Consider the following 17,563-nt stretch of genomic DNA (forward strand, 5'->3'; position numbering starts at 1 on the left):
CGACAACAGCAGACCTTTAATGTGTGTTGCTGCGAGGCAGTTCAATGATTTATAAACTAACATCAGTATTTTAAAGTCTATTCTCTCAGTGAAGGACTGTACTGTAGAACTGGGTGATGTAGAACTGGGTGATGTTTTCCATCTTCCTGGTTTTAGTCAGAACTCCAGCAGCAGCGTTCTGGATCAGCTGCAGCTCAATATAAATTAAACTGATTGTTTGAAATGTTTCAACAGACACTCTTCAAACTAATCAGTTTGAGTCAGGGCCGTGCAGAGACCTTTGTAGGGGCAGAGGGTCAAATTTAAAAAAGGGGCACATTGAACAAAAACACCGTACAACAACATAGCAACAAGCCATATTAATCAAGAATCTAATTGGATCCTACTATATCATCACCATCATGTCGGGAAATGCAAAGCAAATCTAGTTTATATTTTCCCCAACAGATATAAAGTTTCTGTTTCTGCTGCTGACAGTCCTGGAGGGCTGAGCTGATCTGAGATTGTAGCTGTTAAACAGACCAGAGGAGAGAAGGTCAAAGGTTATAAAATTATGAGCGGAAATATGATTTATCTCCTCCAGCTGAAGCCAGACATCTGTGAGGCTCGTTGTGTTTTCTCCCTGCTGGAACCCTGTCAGGCACCGCAGAGCATGAACACGGAGCTCCTCCATGTTTACGGTTTAAGATGGATCCCAGACTCCAGTAAGAATTCAGATTTGTGCAAGAGGTCAGTGATCCTGCAGTTAGACCAGATCAGACTCAACATGTCTGCTCGCTGTTCTCGCTCTCGCAAAAATGACTCATTTTCATCAGTCACCGATCTCTGCTTGGTAGCTTTTTTTTAAATTTATTTTTCAGTGATCAGAATGATAACTGATCATTCTCAGTAAACACAAAAGTGTAATTTGATTGTAACTCATCAATCTACTTAATTGTGTTTATGTGTCAAAAGTTCTACTAACAGTCTATATTTTTTCTATCTGAATTCATCTGGAGGAATACATTTTACTTGTTGTTGATGTCATGAAAAGGAAATACATGAATATATAATCAAAATATATTTGATGTTGATTTTATATTGATATTTAAAGGGGCAGTATTATGTAACATCGACTTTACTGAGCTTTACATCACGCTAGACTGTTATTCCCTCAACCAACACATACCTGGAGTGTTGTTTTGATTTGCGAAACCCTTTAATCTCCATGGCAACCATTCAGCTGTGCAAAACGCTTGGGTGGACGTAGCTCCGCCTTCAAGGCCCAGCTCCTCCTCAGAGATGCCGTTTCCAAGCTTCCCAGCTTCAACCTTTCAGACCAGCCCTCCCCCACTCGGCTCCTTCAGACTAGCCAGCAGCAATTAGCAACACCTGTCAAACCTGTGACGGGTTCGACTCCCGAAGTCCTCGACGGCCGCATCTAGGACTCAAGGCCTCCAAACATGGGTCGCACCACCACAGCACGCCCCCTTTCAGTCATACTTGATATACAGTATGTAGCATTTTTACAACAACTGAAGTTAGCACAGTGACTTGATTGTGCTATATATTGTCACTATAGGCCTGGAAAACACATAAAGCTGCCACTTTAAACATAAGGTGGAACAACAGTTTAGTTCAGAGAACTGTTTCCTTTCTCTGAATCTACTTCCCTGCTGCTCCGTGTTCTGGTCGTTTGTCTCAGCTGCCTTCGCAGCTGCTCTGGCTGCCAGGGGGACTAAATAAGGACAGAAGGCTGTTGTTTCCCTCCTGCCACAGTCAGGACATCTCAGTGTTTTCTCTCTACCGATCCAGAACCTAATAAAGACCTGACTGAAGAAGCTGGATTCTGGTCTCTATCATAAAGGTAAAAAGAAACAAACTTTGCTGGTAGAGTCAATTGGACACATCAGAAACAAAACATTACAGAGAATAACAACATTTTGACAAATGGGACCAGGATCACACGTTGTGTGGTGACTTGCTTTAACTTCAACAGTAAACTTTCTGTTTTCTCTCGGTTGTTTCGTCTCCATAAAAGCTACATCAGACGTGGCGCTCTGCTTTCACCGCTGAGATACCCTGACCTGCCAGCAGCTAATCCTTCTCCCCCTCCTGCTGTTAACGTTTTGCTTTTCATCAACATAGAATCTACTCCTGCATCAGTTCATCTGCTTATTTACTCAGTCTGCAACATTGAGATTAGGAAAAGACAAATATTGTGTTTCCTTCACTGTATAAATAGGAAATGACTCAACTTCAGAGGGTGAACAGAGGATCCATTAAAAATGTACAAGCTAAGTACAGTAAGGCTCTGATTGGTTGTTTCCAGTTAGCACTGGAAGAAGGCAGAGGAGCAGAAAAGCTCTTCATGATGGAACAGAGGAAATGCCGGCGAGGTGGAGATGAGGTTCTTGTTTCCTCCAATCTGGACGGTTTTGTGTTGAGGGTATTTCAGGGCCGAGCCTCTCTCCGCTATCGGGAACCAATCCAGTGACAGACCTGACCTGACCTCAGCACACCGCAGCTTTCAGTTCGCAAAGCCGCATCACTTTGGTCAACTCTTCCCCATGTTCATCAGCATATCATCACCTTTCTAAAATAACGGCCTTAGTCTTTTTTTTTTTTTTGCCTAACGTTATTTTTCTTTTTGTGCCTAATAATCTTTTGTAAATACAAATGGGGATCTTTTTTTTTTTTTTGGTCAGATTTACTTTTGTCAAAAAAAAAAAAGACATAGGCCATTACTTTAGGAAGGTAATGTTATTAAATGTCCTCCATTTTTTCCTGATTCTGCACTAAACAGGATCAGAGCCAAAGTCCACTCTGTGTGTCTACAGTAGAAAACCAGCCGACCATCACTTGTTGTTTTTGGGGAAAACTTCTTTATGCTTTTGTTTGACAACAAAAATATAGAAACTCTGCTGTTTGTGCTTGTTGGAAAAATATAAGTGTAAAAAAAACTAACTCAATCTGCATACAGACGCCAAAGGAGGAACGGAAATGTTAATCTGAAGAAAAAAAACAAAGTTAATCTAAAACTAAACCGAGTCCTTTGAGCTGCTTTCATTTTTTCCCCTCATAGTTTTCAGCGATGTGGCCGACTTAGTTCTCTGAGAGACAAAACAACTGCTGACAGTTTGGGGATGGAGGTTTTCAAAAGTACTGATAGTCTACATGCATGTTAGATCTGCCACAGAGTCAGAAGCTGAGAACAACAAGTAGTAACGGACTGCAACAGGTCAGACTCACATTTAAAGTAGTGATTTCAAACAGTAAGGTTAAGTCGTAACTATGGAGTTAAGTATTTTTTCAATCATTGTCTAGTAAATCGTTCCTAGAGTTTGAGTGAGGCGACCTTCGCGGCTTGTGTTTTTATGATGTCATGCAGCTCATTATTCAGGCTTAATGGCGCAAAACTTTTATTTTGGTACCTAAAGGAAAACCTAATGTTACTTAAGATTTGAAATGGTCTCATTCTTCACCGCAATCAGGGAGAGAAGCAGGTCCAGCTGCTGGATTCGGTTTTTCCCCACAGGACACTGTAAAAGCTCATGCCTCCAAATGACTGTTTTTCTCTCTCAAATGTTGCATTGCAAGACAAGATATTTTTATGATGATGAGAATGAGTGGCCCTACAGTCTGGAGCATCATGGGAAGTGTAGGAAGACTGCACTGTAATCCCTACAGCACAGCATGCATTGATTTTCTGAAGGAGATTGTCCTATGTTCCCATTTCTACTTTTGTTTTTTATTTTTTTTGTTCTGTCTTTTCCTTCACGGCGACCCGGTTGGCCAACAAAATACAGAACAAACAGCAGGAGTGTAAATGTGAATACTTCTACTACATAATCTCCCACAAATACATTTTACCACACTTTTTCATCAACACTTCAGCCATAGTTTACATCAAAACATCCTTCACGAGAACGCAGTCATGTTGACAACATGGCAAATCATTTCACAGTTTTATCCCCATGAAGCGACACAAGGACATGTCATTCAGAGACCCTGGCATCTTCACTGGCTCGCATATTTACTTTTGAGAGACGGACCGAGGATGCCGTTTCGCCGTTTGGATGAATGGTTTGGAGAAATGCACCAAAATGACTGAGAGAAACTGTAATTAGTTCAGCAGATAGACAGATAGATATCACATGATGAGCTCCAAATCAGTAACCTCGGCATCATCAGCCCCCTCTGGTGTACACCAGTGTCTTTTTACAGTCTTTACATTGTGCACACTACAAGTGGGGGCCCTTGCTAGTTCTTTATTTGTTTGGTTTTTTGTCCTGCCGCCTCTGTGGTGCTCAGCCCTGATCAGAAAGCCAAACCACCTCATCACAACTTCCCACAGAACCGTTCCAGCCTTGGCTTTAATTTAGTTTCGCTACTCGGTTTGGTCAAAAACACAGCGTTATCTAGTTTTGTGGCCTTAAACAAAAAATAAAGGTTGGGGGGGGGTCACCAAAGTTGGCTCAGCAGCGTCTGCTTTAGTAAAGAGTTTCATAAGAGCCCGAGGAAGCTTTCCTCTCTGAAAGAGGCCAGCATTGCCTCAGTGCTGGCGTCTATAAAAAGCCTGTGTGTGCGAGTTTGTAGGGGTGGTTGGACTTTCCACAGCACATCACTTTAGAAGTGGGAGGAGCCAGCTGAGTTAAAAGAGACCAGCTGAAGTGTCGGAGGCAGAGCAGCGGCTGCAGGACCCGGGTGAGTAACATCCTCTGAAGGAGGATTCATGCACGTTCGCTTTGTCACTCCGTTCCAAGTTCCACGTCTAACCAAGTCTGTTTCCTGAAGTGTTTAAGATTTGATTCAGCATGTGCTCTTGATGGTCTGGTGCTCTCGTTTGTATTTCAGCAGCCATTTAATGTCATTTGAGAAGATGTTTACATTTCTGAGATAAATATGACACTAACATAACAAGAATATTAAAATCATTAGACACTAAAAAGTATCAAAAACTGATTAAACACAAGCATATACCAAATTTGAAGTCTTCTTCTGATGAGTTTATTTGCACTGACCTACATTTTGACTCTGACTTTTTTCTTTTTTTTTTTTTAGCTTTTGTGTTTGTTTTGGTCTTTTTTTTCTCTTCCCGGACGAGGATTTGGACCGAACCAGACTTTACAATGCGAGTTTCGACCCCAGAAACCCTCCGGCTGAACAACGTCCTGAATCAAGGAGGCAGATGGATTAGAGGAAAATTCAAGAAGATAAAAAGACCGTCCAACCCTCAGGTGGGCGTCGACACTTCCCCAGTTACCAAGGAGCCCTCATCATCTGAGGAGGAGGACTCCCCAGTTGGTAAGAGACAGTCCAAGATTTCACACTAACCATCAGCCTTCAAAATCTCTATTTAATTAAAAGATACATTTCTTCTCTCTTCATCGTCTTTAGAAACTCTAACTTTCGAGCAACTTCTTGAGCAAAGCTTGTACGAGGCCAGCCTTGTGCTGATCAACAGAGAGAACCAACTGTTTGAGCAGGAAACAGACAATGAGGTGCAGAAACATCCCGCAGAAGAGATAGAAAGGCTTTCTGCAGAACGTAGAGCGCTGGAGAAAAAGATACAACAGACTCTGCAGCAGAGTCTGTCTCTGAGGCTCGAAGAGGTCGCCAACGAGACCTCGGTCCAGGCCCTGACGGCCTTAAAATCTGCTGTAAAGGCCATCTACCTGGAAGAGGAGCAGGACCTGCAGAGGAAGCAGCTGAAGAGTCGGACCACGAGCAACTGGCAGGAGCTCCATGACTCAACTCTTTGTGGTTTGGTAGAGCGCCGAATGGACAACCTCTCGGTGGCCCCTGCAGGCCAACCCGGACAATCGTCCATCCAGCTGGACGTCCAGGGCATGGGGAGGCAGCTGAAGGAGGACCTGCTCTTGGTGGTCAACGTGCTGAAGAGCTGCTACCCACCGGAGGCAAACATCTGTCAGTTTTACGCGAGGCTGTATCACCAAAGCCTGAGCGCCAGACTCAGGAAGATTGTGGACTTTGTTCTGGATGATAAGGACTGTACTTTCATCCTGCGCTGGATCAATGAGTTTTACCCAGGGTAAGGCATCATCTCCATTTCCCTTTAAAACAGTTATTCTGCACATATACGCTGTTGCAACACTTCTTTGGGAATAGTTTAGGAGTATTTGGGCTTGAAAGCAGACCTACATTTCTAGTCAGTACTGTTGGATGACATTTCACTCTGGATAATTCTGGATCATTCAGTGACCCCTTCTGTCAGGCTTCAGTGCTGCTGTACCACCATCAGTGTGTGAATGTGTGCATGAATGACTGAATGTAGTGGGAGGCGTTTGGGGACTAGACAACTTCAGACCCTTTCGTGAAAAGTTCATTGATATCAGTGACTTTGTTCGTATGAAACACATTCCTGTTTACTGTTCAGGATCTCCACTAGCAACTCTGCCTTCATTAAAAACACACATCATGCAATAGAACTCATTCAAATATATGACAGACTTTAACAGTTCAAAATGTTGATACATGTGTAAAATATGCTATAATTAACAATTCCAGTTATACGTTCTTTGATCCTTAAAAGCTTCTTTTTAAAAACTGACTTCTGCTCAACTTTTATAAGAGTTAATGGTAGACAGATTCACTCTTTCATCTTACAGTCTAACTGCACACACCAAAGTTTTCAAGCCATTATTTCAGTTAGTTATGATGATTTCTTTCTTTCTTTTTGCTTAAAGCAAATGAAAACATGACATTTAAAAATTAATTTAGACAGCCAAAAATATGCATATTTTAATATATGAATGCAGGCTTAGCAAAAAGTATGTTTAACACCTGCTTAAAAGTTATTATTTTCTAAAGGTACTTATGATCAAACAAATGAGGCTTATTGAAATGCATGTTCCAAATGATTAAATGTAAATCATAGCTGAGTAAGTCATGTGTCAAAGGTAGGTTAAAAATAATTTTTTGTTAAATGCTGTTTTTAACTCATAATATTCCACAAAGGACTCTGTCAGACAACTGCTGAAGTTTAACATTAGGATGATTTACTGTCTTACAAAAAGAAAATCAATAATCTAAGACAAATACAAGAACACAAGGGACGTTAAACTAAGAAGACAAACACAAGGAACATAAAACCACAAACCAGACAAAAAAATGAACAGCAAACACAAATAGCATTAGTAAAAGTAATGAGGATGGATGATAATAATAAGGAACCAAAACACTGATGACAGGAATAATCCAAAGGGAAAATACAAAAATCTGTCCAAAAGAAGAAACTATGAAACTAGACTTGTACAAGGAGTAAAAGAAACTGACAGAATATGGAAAGATTTTGACTAAAATAAGACCAAAAAAAAGGGAATAAACTAACAAACCAACAGAAACAATCCAGAGAAACTATTCAGGAAGGGAACACCAGATTAAATTATAAAAAACTAAAGTGCCAATAATACCAGAAAAACTATGACACATAATGCCCAGCCCTGTTGTGTAGAGATTTGCACATCAATTCTTTGTTTACCATGCAAGTTCAACACACACACCCTGCAGTTGTTTCAGAGAGTGTGTGCAACATGGCAGTTGGCATAATCATGCAGAACTGCAGCACTGTGTGGCTGAACCAGCTCATGTCAGCTATAGTACCTGTTTGTTCTTGTTTCTGAAGGTGGGGTTGACACGGAATAAAAAAAATAGAAGTCGGACTTAATTTGATCAAAAAGTCTCGTATCCCTTTCAGTAAATTTCCCGGTGTGTTTCGTCATTGTTTCAGAATCCTTAAGAAGCCAGAGCTGGCCAGTGAAATTGATTCAGCAGCACTGGGGCAACTGCTGCCTGGAGATTTACTGGGCAGCCTGGAGGAGCAGTACCTGACCACACAGGAGGTAACGTAGTCACACAAGTAATAATAATAAAAGTAATAATAAACTGTAATGGATAGTGTACATCTGTATTCTTATTATAATTACAGATAATAGTAACAATTATCTGTAATTAATATTACAGATAATCATCTGTAGCAGATTATAGCACAAGTTAATTGCAGTTTATTGACAAGTTATAAAAATTAATAATAAGTCAAATAAATAAATTTTCTAAAAAAAAAAAAGTTTTTTAAATTAACCAGGCTGTTTGAGAATCTGTTAAATTATCATTACTTCATTTGTTGGAGCCAATTAAAGCTGCAGTATGTACGAATATTTCAGTTAATTTTATTAGTTAAGCCCTTTTCTAAAACTAGAAAAGGTCTTAAATAAAACTAGAAAAGGTCTTAAATAAAACTAGAAAAGGTCTTAAATAAAACTAGAAAAGGGCTTAAATAAAACTAGAAAAGGTCTTAAATAAAACTAGAAAAGGGCTTAAATAAAACTAGAAAAGGGCTTAAATAAAACTAGAAAAGGTCTTAAATAAAACTAGAAAAGGTCTTAAATAAAACTAGAAAAGGTCTTAAATAAAACTAGAAAAGGGCTTAAATAAAACTAGAAAAGGGCTTAAATAAAACTAGAAAAGGTCTTAAATAAAACTAGAAAAGGTCTTAAATAAAACTAGAAAAGGTCTTAAATAAAACTAGAAAAGGGCTTAAATAAAACTAGAAAAGGTCTTAAATAAAACTAGAAAAGGTCTTAAATAAAACTAGAAAAGGTCTTAAATAAAACTAGAAAAGGTCTTAAATAAAACTAGAAAAGGTCTCTTAGCGAGTGCTTTTTATTTTATTGCGTCAAAATCCTCCTCCTCAGATTTTGATATTGCTTCTTTTTTTTTTTTCTAATTTGCTAATTGTGATGCAACTGTAGTCGTGACATCATTGGTTGCCATCACTGATTCATTACCAAGTTTCAACTGTTTAATTAAAGGTTTAACACGTCACTTTTTTTGCATGTGTAACAAAAATGTCAGCTCTATGTGGAAAGCTACACATGCTAACCGTGTAACCTGCTTGTGTTTGTTCAGACTGAGCTGTCAGTTTACATGAACAACGCTCTGGAGGAAGAAAGGAAGAAATTGAGAAAAGGAGAGCAACCGCCGACAGAGGACGGCTGCTTCACCAGCCCTCTGGCCCACGACATCATTCCGGTAGCTATAGCTACTATAGTATAGTAGTTACTAAGGAAAACATTAACCAACAAGGACGTTTCACTTATTAACAGATCTAACACTAATAATTCCTTCCTCCAAATGAGACACTGACATGTAAACAATATTTTTAGATTATGATAACACCAATAAAACATTGTTCAGAGTAAATAGTAGCCAAAAGGTAGCCATGTAGCCGTTTGGTTTGTGTCATGTCAAGATGTTGCATCTGTCTTCATTGAATCGGCTGCTTTATGCTCCTCACTCCTGGTTCCATCAGGGTCAGAGTTCAGTGCCAGAAAGCTGGGCTAAAAACGGGGAAAATGAAAATCTGAATGATCTTCTGTGAAGTGCCATTGAAATGCCAAAGGACATCATCATGTGGGCAAACATCAGAGTGTTTGTTCAGCAAATAATCCAGAATAATACAGAGAAATTCTACATTCAGCTAATACAAACAGTGACGCTGGATTACTGCTGAGGTCTGGGGCCTGGAAACTGTTGCAACATTTCTTATATTTGTAGATCTGCAGCTTCAAAACTGAGTAAAGCACAAATTATTTCTGTCATTGTGGTGGTAGATGGTATATGACCAAAATGTAGTTGGAGCTTTAATGAAAAAATGAAAAGCAAAAATTTACAAAATACAGAGATACATGGAGTATAATGAGAAAAAATAACAAGAGGAACCAGCAGGGAGCGAGTGAAGGACAGCTAGTTAAATATTGGGAGAGTGAATGCTGGAACAATAGACCAGGGCTGATTGGCTGACATGCTGCAGGTGTGAGGGGAGAGAGAGAGAATGGCACAGGGGGCGAGGGAGAGTAAACAAACAGGGTAACTAGGAAAGCTAATGTAACAAAGAATAACTAAACACAATGAATTAATAATGGACATAATCCAACTAACAGCAGATTGAACTAAGTCAAACAGAATAAGGTCAATCTAATCAAAGCAAGAAATGAAGGAACACAGAACAAATGAGCACAACTACAAACCCAAAACAACCAAAGAGCCTGAGAGTTTCTGAGTTTTTACTGCTTGATTGCCCCTTAAGATGGCTGCTTGGTCACTGTCACTCTCACTAACTGTGTTTCTATTAACCATACTGTGCAACACATCAGTTTCAAAGACATTCTAATTGTTTGATAAGTTTTGCTGTTAGCATGAGGAGTTTATTCGGCCGATATATATATTTCGCTAAACTGCAACAGATACACGTTGTTTGCGTCACACGAGTCACATGATCAACAACCGGATGTTACTACTGGCAAAAACGACAAGGATGACAGGAAGTCATTTGAGGATAATGGCGCAGCCGCTTTTTTTAATGAGTATCATCACATGAATGAACTTATGCATGTGTGATTGTACTTTAAATTGCTTTTTTCCCAATGTTAGCGGAAAACTAACAAAGTTTTGCTATTTGCAGCTACTGTGAGAAGCAGCATTGAGCTTCTATGCATCACAAATCTGGAGCAAACTACAAGAAAACTGCAAAACAGATGAAACACTGAGTTCCTTTACGTCAAAGCTAAAGTCACACCGGTTTAGAGTTGCCTTTGATTAGTAGTAACTGGAACATTGACCAATATATCTGATGTGTTTTGATGATTTTGATTATGGCGTTTGACAAAAATGTAATGTTTATCGCTCGTTTCACAATAGGTGACTGTATGTTTTTGTGATAGAAAGAATTTTAAGCGTTCTTGTTGCTGAAATGTTTTCTACAAATAAACTTGACTTGACTTGACATGTGCTGATCAATGTGTTCCATCTGTTCCTGTTTTCAGATCATTAATGGCATGGTAACAGTGACAGAAACAGTCACAGGGAGCCAGCAGAAAGCCCAGAGGATAACACGCCAACTAACCGATATGCTGCAGAGGTAACGCAACGCTTTCTCTACTCCCCCCCAGCTGAAACGTTAACAATGCCAACAAAAACTCATCCGAACCGACTCCTGCAGGTTTAAAGCTTTCCAAGACGACGTCATCAAACAGAACAGCCAGCCACACGTCAAAGCTACCCTGGGCTGTGTGGAACAGTTCAGGTGTGTTTTCTGGTCCACCTGATCCTCTGAATTATCATTCAGAGCTTCATCACTCAGCTGCGGGTTTGTTTCTGTCTCTCTACAGGGACGTCCTCCAGAGGAAAAGCCATTTGTTCCCAGATGATGTGCAGGAAAACTGTTTGACTATCCTGTCCGACATGAGGCAATCCGCCCGTACCTGCTTATTAAGCTCCGTGCACAAGTCCCTCAAGGTGAGGGCTGTTTTAACAAAGACTGAAACGGCGTTTTCATTTTGTCTGCGTCACTCTATTTAAAGTCGTCTGTTTAAACCCAACCAGCCACAGTACCGGAAGCTGGGGACCGGAGACTGGCTGAAGAAGAAGAGTGTGTTTGAGAATCTGCTGAGCAGCTTGGAAAACAGCATCCAGGGCCTGGAGGGCTTGGCTCCGTCCTCTCACCAGGTAACACCCTCCTGATTCCAGCACATAGTTCATACTTGTCCATTTGTTTTTGCTTTTTGGCAATAGGAGGACCGAAATGCTCTTTTATCGTTTTTAGGGGGTGATTGGTAATCTTCACCAGGAAGTGGTACAAGAATATGTGAAGAGGCTCCTGAGAGGAGAAGTCAAGCTGAAGGACAGAGAGCATCAGCAGACGGCCTTCGACACCGTGATGGACAACGCTGAGAGTTTACACAAGCTTTTCACCAGCATGGTAAGATGCGGTCAACATCTCACACACGCACACCCACGCCCACACACCCCCCACAGTTAAGGTTGTAGCCTAAGGCTTGTACATTTTCTGAATCCTTAGAGTCTGTTGAGTATTTCGGTTGTTAGCTCTTGTGCCCCTGATGTCCCTGGGTGCCATTTGGACAAAATAAATGTATCTAGTTTAGGTGAAAAGCGTGGGAAAATGTGTGTTGGTTTTGGTTTAATGAGCTCTAGTGACCTGTGTTTGGACTCAAAACTTAGTGAAAGCCACGAGGCTCCTCTTTAAGATGATACAAAACTCTATATTGTAGACCTTTGACAAATGTCCATAGCATGAGCCTAGACTGGACATACACCTGTCTCAAAAATCAAGATTTGTCCAAAAGGGTTATTAACTTGGTCATAGCTGATGACTATGACTAAGCTAACACTATGGAAGGGCTATCATACCAACATATTGTCTGGAGATAATAATAATAATCTCTTCAAAAATTACGGTTCAGCTTTCGCATTCTGAGATGGACCAAAATGTGACATTTTGGCCTCTGACCCATAGACCAGAACATTAACATTTTCCATTGAAGAATGCCGATGAGTCAGAGCATCAAAGGAGAGGAAAGCCTGGAATGAAAAGGGTTTTTTTTGTACTGCATTTATATAATTTCAAATGAATATCACCTTAATATATAGATCTTTTTTAAAAGTTAATTTCTGCGCTACTAAAAAACATGGATGTTCTCTATGATTTCTTTTAAAAGATAGAACACACACTTCTTCTGAGTTACACACAGAGAGATCAGACAGGCAGGAAGCAGGAAGTATAAAATATTTTCCAGAGAAAAACAGGAGAGGAAAGAGTAAAGTCAGGAAAGGCAGCTGCTTACTCAGTTCTCGGAAAAACAGAGGCGAGACGTTTAACTGAACTGATATTAGCAGAGTGAGTGTAGCACGCTAGGACTTTAGCTTAAAAACACGGATTAATTATTAAATATAAGCTACCGCCAACCTTTTGACACTTATAAACTTTTTATCAATATTTTACAATGAACAGTAAGGACATATTTAGCATTACTACATTGAAATCTCAGGCCTGTGACGATGCCAAGTTCACCTTCAAAAACTTCTGATGAACTAACTGCAACAAACCTCAAAAACCGTAATGCTGAATATTCTGACTCTGAGGTCAAACTGAACGATGAACAAGGCAGGCTGCATAACTTACTGTTGCTGCGTTTGAGTTTTATAAAATCTTGTAAAACGAACAAAAACGAAGAAAAAAAACAAAGTTGTACTTATAATTAGAGCAAATACGGTGTAAATATAATCTCGCAAATTTCCCTTACTGATATCACTTTAATTATCCTGGCAATTAGGCATTTTGTCAACATAGAGGATTCAATGTAATTATCTTTATCTCATAGCAGGCTTGAGCCAATGAAGATGGTTTATCGACATGGCTCAGAATCATCTCATGTTGTTTTTGTTTTTGGAAGACATTCTGTTTCCAGAACTTATCTTGGAAAACTCATGGTTGAGTATTAAAATTATTTAAAAATTATTAAAATCATACCATAAAACTGATTGTTTTCAGACTGCTTGCTTAGGAGCATCATGTGAATGGAAAATAATAAAACCAGTGTGAAACCTGCCACTTAACTTGGAAGTATACATCAAAAAAACCAAGTAGTGTGATAAATATGCAATTTCTCACATGAATGCAGTGTAAACATGAAAGACATCACCCACAACCTCCAAATAACTTCATCTTGGTGTCTTTCCAGGGATCCCAGGAGGAATGGCTGAAGGAAATCCTGACCAACATGGCAGAAGTGCTGAAACTCCAAGACGTCCCCGCCCTGCAAATGCAAATAGTGTCACTGGGACACACTTACCCTGACCTGAGGTAAAATTCACACAAAATTCACTAATCAGAAAGGTCTATATTTAATACTCATTATTTATAAGAACATGCTCTATATTTGCTAGGTAGCTACTGTGATGTGCATACTCCACACATTGGTATAGCTCTCAAGCACTTTAAATATACAGCAGCTGGATCAACATCCAGAAAGTGGAAACCAAAACTTGAAGCACATTGATATGCTCTCCATATTTAAATTAAGGGCAATATTTTACAAATAGGATAAATATTTAAAAACCTCAAGTATTTAGTTTATTTATTTTTTTTCAGTGGGTCTGGCCTAAGAGATAAAGAAAACTATGTTGTAAACAACAGTAGAATATTGCTCATGTCAAACCACTTTTATGGGGGATAAATCTATTCTGAGAAGGACAGGAAGCGAGCTCTGGCAGACATCTCCGTATCTCAGATGTTTCCTGAGAGCAGCAGCTACGTTTGGACCCCAGAGGATGCTCGGCGCTTTTAGGCAGAATGTTAGAATAGGAAAGCATTTCTCATGCTAGCTACTATGTAGCGTGACAGCAAGTAGTCAGTTTGTCTGGAGGATTGCGGGGTCTCTGCAAGCTAAAATTTCTGGACATATACCGCTCTGATAAGTAGTCCGCCATTAAAAAAAAAATAATTAATTCCCTTCCTTTTTTCATCCGCAGTTTGAAACACGTCTCGGCTTTGCTCAAACTCAAGTCAAACCTCTCCAAGGAGGACAGGCACAAGGTCAAGGCGACCCTTTCAGACACCCGCGAAGAATCCAACGAAGGCGCCGAGTTTCGTCCTTTTTTCTCCAAAGTAGTAATCAAATAAGCTGCCCTCCTTCCTTCTGCTAGTTATTTAAGTGTTGGTGGAGAACTGTGACATACAGCATCTTTAATTTAATTAGCAATAAACTCAGTAGGAACGTTACTTTTGTGCTAGGGTCACACAGGAGGATGATAGGCATATAGGTTTAACAACTCCAAGTTTATTTTTCTTTCCCCACAAAAAAACAATAATCTAGGTAACACTAATTAGCTGAATAAAATTAAGAATAAAACTTAAATTGTCCACCCTTATAAAAAATCTAATTAATTTTAAAAAAAATAAGGGTAGGTTTTCTAAACTGTAGCTTTAAAGCTCATTTCAACAAAGAAATTACATATTCCAGTTAGTCCTTCAATATAACAATTCAGGCAGTCAGTTCAATGTGTACATAAGTTGTCAGTTTTGAAAATGTTCATGAACAAATAGTTTGTGGAATAAAAAAATTAGAAGATTGGGGGGCCATTCTTTTCCCCTTGTTGAATAAGCTTATCTGTTGTCCAAGTAAAATACCCAGCTCCAGCAGCACCAGGCCCTCCGTCTTTCCAGGTCACAAAGATGGCGGCGGGACCCTCCTGCTGCTGGAACTCCACTGGCTCGTTCAGATATCGGCCGTACAAAAAAACCAACCGGAGAAATCCCAGAACAGAATGTACATTATCCAGTCAGTTCAAAATAAACAGATTTATTTCATATTACAGCAGCTCTTGTGAGTAGTAGCTTCTCTACTTCTGCTGAAACGTGCTTAGTTTACGTAGTCCGCCATTTTTTCTTCTCCCCGCTCCTTACTCTTCTTCTCCTACCGACACAGGCGAAATGTGGGTGTAGTGCCCTCTACAGGACATCCTAAGAATTAACAAAACAAACACTTTAAACAGACAGATTAGCATAGTTTATGGGGGTTACAGTAGGTTTTGTGAAAGCTCTTTTCAGTAAGCTAGTGTGGGAGTACGTCACAAATTGGTCAGGTTGTACTCTGAAACTAAACCACTGCCAGTGTATGACTTGCTTCTTCTCTGAGTGACGTCATGAGTTTCTGAGGACAGCAAAAAATGTGTGTGTGGGCGTGTGCTTGTTTTTGTAAATAAATAAAGCAATAGTTTTATATCAAATTTGTGTTAAACATGTTTCTTCTTTTCTTTTTCAATTCAAAAACACTTTCTTTGTCCAAAAGGGAAATAAAATTTTGCTGTAAGTTATATCATCAAAGTATCTTCACAGGGTCGTCTTGGATGGTGGCGCAGTAGGCTGGAAGGATCTGCTGTAGCAGTCAGTCTTGCAATAAATCTAAAGAAGCCTCTGACTGATGACTGATGCTGTTTGACGGTGTTGTGACTGTCACCACATGCTAATGGCTAAATATCCACCCAGCACAGACGATGCTTCACAGTAACATGTCCGAGATGAAACCATCGGTTGTTAGAAAGCTCTGCTGATCCACATCATTTGATCTTGCTGCTCCTCTTTAAAGCTCTGTCCGGTTAGAAAGCCGTGCAGAGAGACGCTGGAGTAGGGGATTTGATCCATGTCCATAATGATTAATGAAAGATGGTTAGAACTTTCCAGTTCCTGCTCTGCGTCCGTGAAGATTCCCATTAAACTTCTCTGGGATTTGGGGGTCACAGTTCAGGTATTATTCGAGCTTTTGAGATGCTAATTGGCTGCGCCCAGTTGTAAAAACACACCTTGTTGCCATGGCTACACATCATAATTATCCAAAAGTAAAAAGAATGAGAGAGAGCAAAAATCCTCCCAGCCGCATAGCCTCCAAAACCATATGGAACGGTTCAAAAATGCAACGACGCAACTAACTAAATTATGAACAAAAGTTTACAAAATGAAAACAAAACAAAGATCCTTCACCATGCTCCGCCACGAGCGGCTCACCTCTAGAATCCGATGATGAGATGACCTGCTTTCATACGGTGAAAGATGTTTAACGTTGTGTCGTGGTCATAAATAAAACCATACAAAACGAAAACCAAAAAAAATTGTTTCTGCTCATTTACTCACCCTATAAAAAAGAGTATCAAAATTATCCAACCAGGGGCGCAATTTGAATCTGCCGCCCCCCCCCCCACACATATCATAACCTCGCAGTCACACATACATATCCCCCACCCCCACACAGCCATATTGTTCTGCATTTTGCACTGTCACATCATCTATCCAAATAGATGCTTGAGACACACCAGTCAGACATGCAGCCGTTGCCATCAACACCACAAACACAACTTTCATCACAAAAAAGGAAACTATGACCAAAGGCCAACACAACACCGCCGTTAGGAGGAAATGGAAAAAATAAGTCAATGACTAAGTAATAACAAGTGCAAAAACCTTTAATCATAAATGCCACATGTAAATAATGCCTCACTCACAAACATTGTTGTCAAAAACTCTATAAACCAATTCTTCAGCTAGCTGAAAACTCATGCATGCACATGCTAACCCAGGCATTTACAACATTTTCTTCTTTCAAAGCCCTCCGCTTAAAGCTGCATTGTGTAACTTTTATTAAACATTGAGCAAAATGCAAAATTCCTCATTTACTCAAACGAATTACAGCACATATGGAGTGGTGTAAAGATTTGGCCCTGCCTTTCTCAAGTGAACGATGGGAATGCAATCACAAACATCTGTGTCTGGAAAGTTTCCACACAGCATCACATGGGAGAGTCGCATTCTGTTGACTTTCTAACATCAAACAGATTGGTCATAAACCTGAGAACTGGAAGAAAAAATGGCCGCCTGCAGCGTTACTATTTGGCTGTGGGTGTACAGATAAAAAAACAAAACAAATATGTTGTATATTGTTTAAGGAGTAGCATATGGGGTAACAAATGAGGGTTATTCTGAGACCTAAGTGTGTGACACAAGCCGTACCTTTGCATTAAAGGATCTAAAACTGTTTATTACAGAAATGATATTGTCTATAACGACAAAGAAAATAACATGGACGCAATGATTATTTTGGAGAAAGATCAGATATGGCGCTGTTAAGAAAATGTTTAATTTAAGTATAAACGTGTTGAAGGTATGCTTCTCTGATTGAAGTACAATTTTGGTGGGCGTCCCTTATTTTGA

The 17,563-nt window shown here is 39.8% G+C and overlaps 1 protein-coding gene across 1 annotated transcript; it reads left to right on the top strand.

The window, feature by feature from the left end:
• The first annotated feature begins 4,535 nt into the window (after positions 1-4,535).
• On the top strand, positions 4,536-15,588 carry tnfaip2b (tumor necrosis factor, alpha-induced protein 2b). The gene is made up of 12 exons (XM_028000892.1): positions 4,536-4,686; positions 5,044-5,286; positions 5,380-6,034; positions 7,733-7,844; positions 8,911-9,033; positions 10,827-10,921; positions 11,003-11,086; positions 11,172-11,298; positions 11,386-11,508; positions 11,606-11,761; positions 13,542-13,663; positions 14,332-15,588. Exons 2-12 carry the CDS (start codon positions 5,112-5,114, stop codon positions 14,480-14,482), a joined length of 1,923 nt encoding a protein of 640 aa, XP_027856693.1. The 5' UTR covers positions 4,536-4,686; positions 5,044-5,111; the 3' UTR covers positions 14,483-15,588.
• The last annotated feature ends 1,975 nt before the right edge of the window (positions 15,589-17,563 follow it).

Source organism: Xiphophorus couchianus, chromosome 19, assembly GCF_001444195.1.
Source record: "Xiphophorus couchianus chromosome 19, X_couchianus-1.0, whole genome shotgun sequence".
NCBI lineage: Eukaryota > Metazoa > Chordata > Actinopteri > Cyprinodontiformes > Poeciliidae > Xiphophorus > Xiphophorus couchianus.

Coding starts and splice junctions, on each gene's coding strand:
- tnfaip2b (XM_028000892.1), top strand. CDS start 5,112: ATGCGAGTTTCGACCCCAGAAACCCTCCGGCTGAACAACGTCCTGAAT. Junction 11,087..11,171: donor GGCTGTGTGGAACAGTTCAG/GTGTGTTTTCTG, acceptor GTCTCTCTACAG/GGACGTCCTCCAGAGGAAAA. Junction 11,762..13,541: donor ACAAGCTTTTCACCAGCATG/GTAAGATGCGGT, acceptor GTGTCTTTCCAG/GGATCCCAGGAGGAATGGCT.